This window comes from Scyliorhinus canicula, chromosome 3 (assembly GCF_902713615.1).
Source record: "Scyliorhinus canicula chromosome 3, sScyCan1.1, whole genome shotgun sequence".
NCBI classification, from domain to species: Eukaryota; Metazoa; Chordata; class Chondrichthyes; order Carcharhiniformes; family Scyliorhinidae; genus Scyliorhinus; species Scyliorhinus canicula.
In genome coordinates, this window is record NC_052148.1 from 237,224,695 (window position 1) to 237,237,549 (window position 12,855).

General features: G+C 45.0%; 1 protein-coding gene across 3 annotated transcripts in view; it reads left to right on the top strand.

The window, feature by feature from the left end:
* The window catches only part of intu (inturned planar cell polarity protein), a 119,691-nt gene that overhangs the window by 94,209 nt on the left and 12,627 nt on the right, over positions 1-12,855 (top strand). For all 3 annotated transcript variants that reach the window (XM_038792406.1, XM_038792403.1, XM_038792404.1), the window contains 3 exons: positions 2,989-3,051; positions 5,860-6,081; positions 6,882-7,385. In XM_038792406.1, the coding sequence (XP_038648334.1) occupies positions 2,989-3,051; positions 5,860-6,081; positions 6,882-7,385 (789 nt within the window). The remainder of the gene's footprint in view (positions 1-2,988; positions 3,052-5,859; positions 6,082-6,881; positions 7,386-12,855) is intronic.

Below are 12,855 nucleotides of genomic sequence, written 5' to 3' on the forward strand. Positions count from 1 at the left end.
GTGAATCAAAGTGGGAGACGGGATAGATCATAGGGGTAAGGGGGAGGGTGGCAGGAAGGGAAGTTGGGGTCTCTCAGTGGGCCTCTCCATTCCCAATGTCAGGTCTCTCGTTCAGAGTGTCGTTGAACTAGGAATTTCCCTGGGGAGCCCACAAGCAAACACGCCAAGGTTTCCTTGTCATGCTCCCTGAATGGAGAGTCCCCCATTTGCTGCTGTGTTAATACCAGCAGTCATGATATGGGGCTCTTATGAGGCATTAATTGGCCTCAATTGGCAGCAGGGCCGGAAGGCCACCCGCTGTCTTTCATGCCATGGATTTAATCAGGGTGAGGATGGGAAGGTGGTGGGCCCCCTCCTATTTGATAAAAAATGATCCTGCCCCAAACTCGCCATGGGGAGGGCATAAGATTCTGCCCATCATATTCGACAAATTCATCACCGTTCTTCTAGGAATGAAAAAGCAGGGTGATAAAGGCACATTAAATAAGGTGCCACATAAAAGGTTACTACACATTATAAAGGCTCATAATATTGGGGAGTACTGTATATGAATAGAGGATTGACTAATGGATGGGAAACAGGTTTGTAATAAAGGGAGCATTTTCTCATTGGAAAACTGCAACTAGTGGAAAGTCACTGGAATCGGTGCAGTGGCCTCAACTATTTACACTCTATATTAATGATTTGAACGAATGGACAGAAGGTATTGTAGCTAAATGTACAAAGGTAGGCAAGTTGTGAGGAGGACACAAAAGTCTGCAACGGGATAGATAGGTTAAATGAATGGGGAAATAATGGCAAATGGAATGTAATGCAGCAAAATGTGAGATTGTCCAATTTGGCACGTAGAATAGTAAGCAGAATATTATTTGAATAGAGAGAGGCTGCAAAGTTCTGTGGTAAAGAGGGATGAGGTGTCATTGTACCTGAGTGTTAGCATGCAGGTACCACAAATGATGAAGGAAAATGGATTGTTGACCACTACTACAAGGGAGACTGAGTATTAAGGTAGGGAAGTATTATTGCAACAGTACAAGGCTTTGCTGAGACCTCACCTAGTTTACGGTTTTAGTCTCCTTACTTAAGGATGGATATATTTGCATTGGAAGCAGTTCAGAGAAGGCTCACTAGGCTGGTTCCAGTGATGAAGGGGAGAGGGGTTGTTTTATGAGAAATGGTTGGGGCTATACTCATTGGAGGTTAGAAGAATGAGAGGCCGTCTTATTAAAGAATGCAAGATTTTGAAGTGGCTTGGCAGGGTCGATGCTGAGAGAATGTTTACCTCATGGGCGAATCTAGAAATAGAGGGCATAGTTTTGAAATATGGGGTCTCCCATTTGAGGCAGAGCTGAGGAGGAATTTTCTCTGAGAATTGTAAATCTTTCTCTTCCACAGAGGAGCAGTGGAGGCTGGATAATTGAATATATTCAGGGCTGAGTTACAGAGATATTTGATCATCACCTTCAGCGATCACTCACTGACTAGAATGACTGTTCACCTAAGAAATTTTGTGTCACTGATAATGGGTTCTGTGGGTCCTTGCATAGCTGATGAGCCCGATCCTAGAGCTGCATCTCTGACCACACACTTGGCAGGTGTTTCCGGGAGGTGGGATTGGTCTTTGGAGTCAAGGTCACTGGTATTCCTTTCTCGGGCTCCTTTTTCTCTTGCCGTTGGGTGATCTTGCAGAATTGTGTCTCTTCAATCAGGAGTTTCCTCCAAGTAGGTCTCTTCTGAGCAAAGGTCTCCCAGACATTTGCCATCTATGTTACATTTCTTGAGGTAAGCCTTCAGGGTGTCTGTGAAGCACTTCCTTTGCCCTCCTTTTGTTCGGAAGCCTCCCTTGAGCTGGGTGAAGAAGATTTGCTTAGCCATTTGCTAAGCATGTGGCTGGCCCAGCAGAGTTGGTTTTGGGTGATTATGGGCCCTATGCTGTGCTCTTGGTTCCTTCAAGGACGTTAATGTCCATACACCTGTCCTCTCAGCTGATGCAGAGAATCAGTCTCGGACAGTGTTAATGGAACCGCTCCATGGCATTGAGGTGGGGTCTGTAGGTAGTCCAAAGTTTCTGAGCCGTATAGAAGAGTTGGGAGTGCGATTTGTACACGAGGATCTTGGTATGATCACAGTTTGATCTACAATGGAGTCGAAGATAAAGGCAGGAAAGTGGTTTCAAAACAGCAGTCAGACCATCCATTATTTTATGAATGGCAGAGCAGGTTCAATGGGTCGAATAGTCTCCTATTTATTTTATATTATCATGATCTTAATGTTGCTGTAATTGAACAATTAGGACATGAACATAGTCAGCTTGCCTATTGCAAGGAACCTGCTTGCAAATAGCCCAATATGTCATGGCTAATGCGGAAGGCAGTGAGTTGGATTCAGCTTCTCAATGCGCTCCCAAATCCACATGCTCTTGCAAGTTAAAACCTAACCTAACATTGTAGGCTAGAGTGACCTGTGTCTACTTCCAGCACTAAGCCCGTGATGCAAGTTCAGAAGACTGCAAGAAATCCCTGGGTTGAATTCTGGAGATGAGGGAACTGAATGTTCATAGGATCAACAGGGAAGAAAATCTGAATTTGATTTTGGATTAGAATGTGCGGGTGAGGTATGGGCTGAATCACATGGCCACTGTTGTTTTTAATGTGGCTTATTTGGAATTGCAGTAGTAAAGTTTCAAAAAAAAAACATAGGCAGTAGGTGTTGTACCATGGTATCAGAGATGAGAACCAGTCAGATGTGATCTGCTCTTACCAATACAGATATCTGAACAATATGTACAAAAGAGCAGTTTGCCAAAATTACACTGCTTTCATTTACTTGTTTACAATGGATTGTTTGTTCATAGCTGCTCAAAATGTAATTACTCAGAATATTCTTCAAGATAAAATAAAGTAAATGAATTATCCAATGTTAATTAATATGTTTATATTTAATCGACTAGTCATCAGGAACCTAATTATCTTGTTGGTTTCATTTTAGTCTGAAGATTATTATGACATGCGACGACTGTATGTGATACTGGGTTCATGTCTGTTCTTCAAGGTGAGCCTGTTAATGGTTGGTAGTTTAGAGTTGATTTAAGGAATCAAACCGTAACGTGAATTCTGAGAAATAACATTTTGGGTATTAACTGATCCATGAACTTGACTAACAAGTGAAATGTACTGACATTGCATCTGGTTGTCGGGGGATTTGAGCAGAATGGGACCCGAGGAGTGGAACGCACTTGAATTTTTTGAAATATCAATAGAATGCTAAACCGATATTTCTGCTGCAAGGTAGATGATTGAATTCCCAGTGGGCTAAGCATGGTAGATGCTGAGAGGTGGTTTCCCCTTGTGGGAGCATCTAGGTGCAGAGGGAATAATCTGAGTAATGGGTCGCCCATTTAAGACAGGAATGAGGAGGAATTACTTCTCTTAGAGGGGAGTGAATCTGTGGAATTCTTTACTGCAGAGAGCTGTAGAAGCTAGGTTAAGTATGGTCAAGACTCAGATAGACATATTTTTATTCAGTAAGGGAATCTAGGTTCTGGAGATAAGGGCGAAAAAGGGGACTTGAAGATTATCACTTTAGATCAGTCATGATCTCATTGAATGGAGGAGCAGACTCGATGAGCCAAATGACCTAGTTGTGCTCCTATATCTTATAGAAACACAGAAAATAGGTGCAGGAGTAGGTCATTCAGCCTTCGAGCATGCACCGTCAAGCATGCACCGTCATTCAATATGATCATGGCTGATCATACAAATTCAGTATCTCACTCCTGCTTTCTCTCCCTACCCCTTGATCCCTTTAGCCGCAAGGACCAGGTCCAGCTCCCTCTTGAATATATCCAACGAACTGGCCCCAACAGCTTTCTGTGGTAGAGAATTCCACAAGTTCACAACTCTGAGAGAAGTTCTTCCTCATCTCAGTCCTTAATGGTTTACCTGTTATTCTTAGGCTGTGACCCCTAGTTCTGGACGTTTCCAACATCGGGAACGTTCCCACATCTAGCCTGTATGAAAATGAAAATCGCTTATTGTCACGAGTAGGCTTCAATGAAGTTACTGTGAAAAGCCCCTAGTCGCCACATTCCGGCGCCTGTCCGGGGAGGCTGGTACGGGAATCGAACCGTGCTGCTGGCCTGCTTGGTCTGCTTTAAAAGCCAGCGATTTAGCCCAGTGAGCTAAACCAGCCCCTGGTACAATCCCATCAGGATTTTATATGTTTCTATGAGATTCCCTCTCATTCTTCTGAACTCCAGTGAGTACAAGCCCAAGCAATCCAGTCTTTCTTCATATGTCAGTGCTGCCATCCCAGGAGTCTGGTGAACCTTCGCTGGACGCCCTCAATCGTAAAAGTGTCCTTCCTCACTCACACATTACTCAAAGTGTAGCCTCACCAAGGCCCTGTATAACTGCAGCAAGCCATCCCTATTCCTATACTCCAATCCTCTCATTATGAAGACCAGCATGCCATTAGCTTTCCTCACCGCCTGCTGTACCTGCATGCCAACCTTCAGCGACTGTTCCACCATGACACTAGGGTCTCGTTGCACATCCCCTTTTCCTAAACTGCCACCAATCAGATAATGTGCCATCCTGTTTTTGTTATCAAAGTGGATAACCTCACATTTTACCCACATTATATTACATTTGCCAAGTATTTGCCCACTCAGCCAGACTTTCCAAGTCACCCTGCAGCCTCTTTGCATCCTCCTCACAACACACACTGCCATCCAGCTTAGTATCGTCTGCAAATTTGGAGATATTGCACGCAATTCCTTTGTCCAAATCATTAATATATATTGTGAACAGTTGGGGTCTCAGCACTGAACCTGCCGGTACCCCACTAGTTACTGCCTGCCACTCTGAAAAGGACCCGTTTATTCCCACCCTCTGCTTCCCGTGTGCCAACCTGTTCTCTATCCATGTCAGCACATTACCCCCAATACCATGAGCTTTAATTTTGCTCACAATGCTCACAATAGACCCTAATCAGGTCATTGTGTTTTTAAGGGATCAGTGCATCCAAATTACATAACATAGAACACAATATAGGGATGAAACTCCATTCTGAGAACTATCTTTTTTCTGATCCAGTGAAGATATTTTAAAACTGCTGTTTACTGCACTGCCTTGGCTCTGAGACTTAGAAACTTGTTTGTTGTAAACACAGCCTCCAGGCTTGGTGGCTGAAAACTGGCCTGTCCACTTTGAGACTGCTGAATGGTATCTGCCGCTCCTGGATTTTCAGGGTCTGAGCAGTTACACCTTTGTTGTTCTTTGATTATTCCTTCTGTTTATTCGGTTGTGTGCTCCCATCAACTTCCTTGACTACACATTAAGATATGTTCATATCAGGGATGTTTCCAATCACCTATAATCTGTTTCTCCTCCAAAAACTATTCACACTTGATGATTATCTGAACTGTCATTCTAAACTCATTATTAGACACATACAAATGGAGGCACCTTTGAATACTGTCTACTACTGTCTCCAGGCAGGTTTATGACAGATTAAACAGGCTTTTTACCTATGCTGAAGAGTGCATGTATGGTGATAATATATTCATTCTGACTAAAATTTGACTCCAGAGGCATGGCTTGTGCAATGTTGGTAAATCTCAGATGTGTAAGTTTGAGCAGGAGGTGTTTGCATTTAGTTAGAATTTGCATTCAATAGCTATAACCTATTAATGTTGGTGTACAACCTATACACCTTGTAGAAAGGCAAGTTATTTGTTGCATTTTGGCAAATAGTTAGAATTGCTTTTCAGTTAATTTTTGTAGTTTATTTTCTTTTCTGTTGTTTTTAATTGTAATACTTTGCTAACCTTTGTTGATTTTTTTATGTATTTCTAAGGGTTACTTGATTGGCAATCATTTACCCAAAGATGACCTCCTTGACATTGCACTTTACTGCCAGCATTATTGCTTACTACCCCTTGCAGCAGAGCAAAGGATTGGTCAGCTCATCATTTGGCGCGAGACATTTCCATGTAGACACCTTTTATCAAGTCACAAACCGATCATCGAGGATTATCAAGAGCCAAAAGGAAGATACTTTTTACTGATTGTTGGTTTGGTATGCATTAAATTATCGTTATACTTTTTTCTTCCATGTAATTTAAGATAGTTCCAATTCAAGCAAGTAAACAAAAGTAAACAAAAATATATTATTGGGCTATAGACCTTCCTGAGTTTATTCAGTTCTCCCCTTGAGTTCTCTGGCCAAAGGCAGGTCCGACCGATAGTGCCACAACCTTCACTATGGGTAGGGGAAGGAGACCGGTCTGGAATCCGCTATAACCAGAATGGGGATCAAACTCTGTGCTCTTCGCACCAATCTGATCGACAGTCAGAGTTGCTGTGGCACCATATGCTTTTATGTGCATGTTGTAACCTGAAGCTATGGATAATGATGGTAGAGGTGTCAATTTTTTTCCCATCACATGGCTAACTAGGAATCTCCCCCACTTTTACTGCCTGCCCTTGGCATATGCTGGAAGGATTTGTCGACTAACAGTCATGCGAGTATTTAGTGGAATAATTTACTGCTGGTATTTTTAGAGTTGACTTTGTACTAGCCAGAATACCACAACCATTGGTTGCTTTTGATGACTACTGTATGTATCCATTCTAAGTTTAAAAAGTTAAAGTAAATTCAAGAATTGTAGAATTATACAGCACAGAAGGAGGCCATACGGTCCATTGTGTCTGCAGCAGTTCTTTGATAGGTATCCAGTTAGTGTTACTCCTCTGCTCTTTGCCCAAAGCTCCTGAAGTCTTCTTTTGATCAATGGAATTTGGACCTTTTTATTAATATTTCATAAGATTGGATAGTTTTTGAAATGCAAAAATTAATTAAGATTTTAATCTCTTTAGAGGCACTTGATGATGTGTGTGCTGCTGGAAGCAGGAGGCTGTGCTTCCAAAATACATGGAAATCCAGGGCCGGACAGTGTTTATGTTGATCAAGTTAAATCAACTTTACTTCAGCTTGAGGGACTAGAAGCCAGTATACAAGATAGGCTGGATAGCTCCTCCACTGCAAGCCTGTCATGTGCTGATTGGTTCCTTCCTTCTTCTCGTGACAAATTTGAAAGTATCAGCAGCTCTCCTATCATCAACAAGTTGCAAGGTACAACTAAATCAGCTCAATCATCAACAAGTCGCAGGACACTATTTGGAGAATCCAGCCTAAGGATGCAGAAATCTAGTCCTCCAAGGAGCAACAGTGCCTCTGAAAGTGGTGGTGAAAGACATGGAGATGCTGGTTCCTTCAGTATGAACTTTAGTCCGCATTTCACATTAGATACAACCAAGAAGCAACCTCAAAGGGAATCCCAAGGTTCTTGTGGGACTGAGGGCAGTGGAAGTATATTTAAGGTAAGGGGAAAAAATCTGATGAAGTATATAATCATGGAATTTAGGTGTGGAATTTACTTGTTTCAGTGTTCTCCAACTTCTCAATTATTATAATCAAAACTAGAAATTCATGGTCTCTGACAATGGAAAGCCACTGTCATCTGAGTAAATGGAGAGGAATTCTGGGTAGAACCTGGTTCCAGTGGGTACCCACCACTTTCTTTTTTCCTTTGTGAAATTCCAATGTGATTGGGGGGGCATCAAAAAGGCAGAGGTGCAATGTTATAAGCAAAAAATACCACCAATCCCAAGAGAAGCTGTCCAGTCCATCCACTCCTTGCCTGACCCAGAGCAATGAATTGATTCTGAGAAATAAGCAACTGTTGTTTTCTTTCATCTTGCTTAAAAAAATAATAGGATGTTTGGCTGGAATCCATGTGTCTTCCCCCCCCCCCCCCTCCACTGTAGTGAGTTCCATTACTCTAACGATCCTGGCAATTATACTTCCTTTTGCAGGACAGGATACAGAATTGTGTTGAGTTTGGCGACTCAAGTACATAAGTCTTGATAGATTTTCAGGCAATTCTTTTCTTTGCGTTTGTCTGTGGTGCATTACAAACATAACCTAAAGCTGTTAAAGGAGGTGTACATCTAGATTCCTAACATATAGTTCTGCCAATACAAGGAATATAGTCCAGAACACCTCAATATCAACATGGTTAACTTTGTGTATGTCTGCTCAGTGATACTTTTGAGTATAAACACCTCCAGTTCCGGAGTCAGGGTTGGGGAAAGGAACATCCTGTTGCAATGGCAGCGAGCGTAATTTTTTTTTAAAGTTTGTTTATTTTCCGTGCCATCATATCTGCTACTTCCTATCACTGGCCTTAAACTCAAGGTTAGCCATAGCATTTATCTTTCTGCCTGTTTGTAACTCCGTCATTTCAAACTTGGTTTCCAATTTCTCTTTGTCTGGCCCACATTGTAGCGGTTCCCAAGTGATTTATCCATTCTGCACCTTGACTAGGGTCAGGTACTGCCTCCCAGCCAGTAAATTCTTTCATCAAGGGCGACACGGTGGCGCAGTGGTTAGCAGTGAGGACCCGGGTTTAATCCCGGCCCCTGGTCACACTCCGTGTGGAGTTTACACATTCTCCCCGTGTTTGTGTGGACCTCACCCCCACAACCCAAACATGTTCAGGGTAAATGAATTGGCCATACTAAATTGCCCCTTAATTGGAAAAAAAATATTTGGGTACACTCTAAAAAAATTTTTAAATTATTTCTTCATGATCTAACCTGGATTTTGTGATGAATATAAAAACATTATATTTCATATTTGTGGTGGCAATGTTATTTAAAAAACCTGGTTTAAAATGCACAAAGACGGGCAGCACGGTGGCACAGTAGTTAGCATTGTTGCCTATGCACTCTAAATTTATTTTTAAAAATGCATAAAGACAGTGGGTTTACTATAAAGCTGTAATTAAAGAGTTGCAAAAGGTGAGGTAATCATTGATTCGAACCACTTGGTTACAGATAAAGGGTTAATGCGATAGTGTTTTGATTGCTGGAGATTCCCTGGAGTGTAGATAATTTATGGGGGAGTGGTGTTTAGTCCGAGCAAAGCAGGCCATGGAACTTAGTGGGATACAGAGGATCTAATTATTGGCCGAGGCCAGGTCTGTCTGTAGTTTTGCAGACAGCAGTTTTGCCAAATGCTATTAGGTTGAGCAGAAGTATACTGGATCTGCTCATGAAAAGAAATCTTTTCAAAGGTGCGCTAAGTAAGTAACCTGCTTTGTTAACTTTATTTTTAAGTGGCAATTGAACTGCATTGGGTTGCTTAATTAGAATTAGCGACAGATGTAGATAGTACACTCACATTTTTCCTTTTATTTAAGATTTGTTTAACTGATAATGTTAATTCTTGTTCAAATTAAAGTTTGTTTTAACATAAAGATACCTATTAGAGTCATCACTCATGGGGTGAAGTGTCCTTTCCTCAATTTTACAAACTGAGAAATTATTCAAGTTCTCGTCTGGTATTCTTTTTTTTAAACAAACAATTTTTAATGAGGTATTTTTGGCATAACAAACAACCACAGTACAAAAACAATAGAGTACAAAGAACAGTAATCAAAAAGCAACCACCGACATCCGTCCCTCCAAGGCCTGCCTATTTAACCACCTACTCAATGCTAATCGTCTGGTATTCTAACAACAGTTGGGGTCTGGTTCAGTATCCTAACAATTTTATAAAAAGTTATAAAGAAAAGCACATGGGAAGTGCAAGACAAATGGAAAAGGAGATGGAAAAAATTCTAATTTGATGAGTGATGTACCATCAATTCGACTCGAGACACATTTAGGATCTGAACTGTGGCTTTAATCAGCTAGTTGTTAGCCCGGTGGTCAACTACAGAGAATGGCCGACCGCCGGGAACTCTGGGTACTTATACCCTGCCTCGGAGGCAGGGCCTACTTGCCTCTCGACCAGTTGGAGAGCAGTCATATGACTAGTCCCAACCAATCGGACGAGACACACATGACCAGCCAGAGCCAATGGGAAGCCAGTGCTCTGCACCAATGGCAGTGCTCATATCCATACCACCACAGTGAAAATTGATAGGGGTGAGCTGCCCACTGGCTCGTGGAAAAACAATACTACTACTACTAATAACAACAGAATAACACAAAAATGTCCAAAAAAAAGTCCCATGGCCGCATTAGATGGAGACGATCAGCCTGTCGGGTGCCCGTGGTGTTCTGGAGGACCGTCACAGTGGAGCCGGTGACGTTGGTCCGATGGTCGTCCTTGCCTCCGGGAGCATTGGTCGTAGATGTGTCTCCGTACCCCGGGCCGGTGGTGGAGACACTGTAATCAGGGAAGAGGGGGCATGTGCGCTGGGTCGTGGGGGGCACGCCGGCGGGTGCCAGGTCCCGGAGCGAGACCGTATCCTGCCGACCGTCGGGATACTCCACGTATGCATATTGCAGGTTGGCGTGGAGTAACTGGACTCGCTCAACCAACGGGTCGGACTTGTGCACCCGCACATGCTTCCGGAGCAAGATGGGCCCGGGGGTGGCCAGCCAGCCAGGTCGGGAGAGGGGATCCTGAGGACGACTTCCTGGGGAAAATAAGAAGACGTTCATGAGGTGTTTGATTAGTGGTGGTACAGAGGAGAGACCGGATTGAATGCAGGGCGTCGGGAATGACGTCTTGCCAACGGGGAATAGGGAGATCTCTGGACCGTAGGGCCAGCAGGATGGTCTTCCAAATGGTGCCATTCTCCCGCTCAACCTGATCGTTACCCCGGGGGTTATAACTGGTCGTCCTGCTAGAGGCTGTGCCCCTGCTGAGCAGGAACTGACGCAGTTCGTCACTCATAAAAGAGGACCCCCGGTCGCTGTGGATGTACGCGGGGTAACCGAACAGGGAGAAGATGGATAGGAGGGCCTTTATGACGGTTGTTGTGGTCATGTCGGGACAGGGAATGGTGAAAGGGAATCGAGAGTATTCATCAATAACACTCAAGAAATAAGTGTTACGGTTGTTGGAGGGGAGGGGACCCTTGAAGTCTCTACTGAGACGTTCAAAGGGGCGGGATGCCTTGATCAGATGCGCTCGTTCGGGCGGTAGAAGTGCGATTGCAGACGTGGCAGTCCCTATTGACGGTCCTGACTTCCCCGACGGAGTAGGGCAGGTTGCGGGTCTTAATAGAATGGTAGAAACGGGTGACCCCTGGATGGCCGAGGTCCGTGTGGAGGGAGCGGAGGCGGTCAATCTGCGCGCTGGCGCAGGTAGCGCGGGATAGGGCATCGGAAGGCTCGTTGAGCTTCCCAGGACGATACAAGATATCGTAGTTGTACGTGGACAACTCGATCCGCCACCGCAAGATCTTGTCGTTCTTGATCTTGCCCCTCTGTGCATTGTCGAACATGAAAGCTACTGACCATTGGTCTGTGAGGAGGGTAAACCGCCTGCCGGCCAGATAGTGCCTCCAATATCGCACAGCTTCGACTATGGCCTGTGCCTCCTTTTCCACCGAGGAATGGCGGATTTCAGAAACGTGGAGGGTTCGTGAAAAGAAGGCCACGGGTCTGCCCGCTTGGTTCAGGGTGGCCGCCAGAGCTACGTCAGACGCGTCGCTCTCGACCTGGAATGGGAGGGACTCGTCGATAGCATGCATCGTGGCCTTTGCGATGTCCGCTTTGATGCGGCTAAAGGCCTGGCGGGCCTCTATCGACAGGGGAAAGGAGGTGGACTGGATGAGGGGGCGGGCTTTGTCGATGTAGTTGGGGACCCACTGGGCGTAGTATGAGAAGAAGCCCAGGCAGCATTTGAGGGAGTTGGGGAGGGGAAGTTCCATCAGGGGGCGCATGCGTTCGGGATCGGGGCCTATCACTCCGTTATGCACTACGTAGCCAAGGATGGCTAGACGGTCGGTGCTAAACATGCACTTATCCTTATTGTAAGTTAAATTAAGGAGTTTTGCGGTTCGGAGGAAATCTTGGAGGTTGATGTCGTGGTCCTGCTGGTCGTGGCCGCAGATGGTGAAGTTATCGAGATACAGGAAGGTGGCCTGTAAACCGTGCTTGTCGACCATTCGGTCCATCTCCCGTTGGAAGACTGAGACTCCATTTGTGACACCGAATGGAACCCTGAGGAAGTGGTAGAGGCGCACATCTGCCTCAAACGCGGTGTACTTTTGGTCACTCGCGCAAATGGGGAGCTGGTGGTAGGCGGACTTAAGGTCCACCGTGGAGAAGACTTTGTACTTCGCGATCCTGTTAACCAGGTCGGAAATACGGGGGAGAGGATACGCGTCCAGCTGCGTAAACCTGTTGATGGTCTGACTGTAATCGATGACCATCCGGTTTTTCTCCCCAGTCCGAACTACCAGCACTTGGGCTCGCCAGGGACTGTTGCTGGCCTCAATAACTCCTTCCTTAAGGAGCCTCTGGACCTCGGACCCGATGAAGGTCCGGTCCTGGGCACTGTATCGTCTGCTCCGAGTGGCGACAGGTTTACAATCTGGGGTGAGATTAGCAAACAAGGAAGGGGGGTCCACTTTGAGGGACGTGAGGCTGCAAACAGTAAGAGGAGGAATAGGGCCGCCGAATTGAAAGGTCAAGCTCTGCAGGTTGCACTGGAAGTCCAGGCCCAAGAGTGCCGGAGCACATAGACTGGGGAGAATGAGTAGTTTGAAATTTTTGAAAACCCTCCCCTGGACTGTGAGGTCCGCTACGCAGCACCCGGTGATTTGGACGGAATGCGAACCTGAGGCCAATTCAATTTTATGTTTAACTGGGTGGATGGGGAGCGCGCAGCGTCTTACCGTTTCGGGGTGGACAAAACTTTCCGTGTTCCCGGAGTCCAGCAGTCCGTTGAGCTGAACCGTTGTTGTAGTCTTGGCGAGCGAGCGTGGTCGTGACTGGTTGAGCTTGATGGAAGCCAGTCGTGGTGAGAGTTCCAGATCCTCTTTAG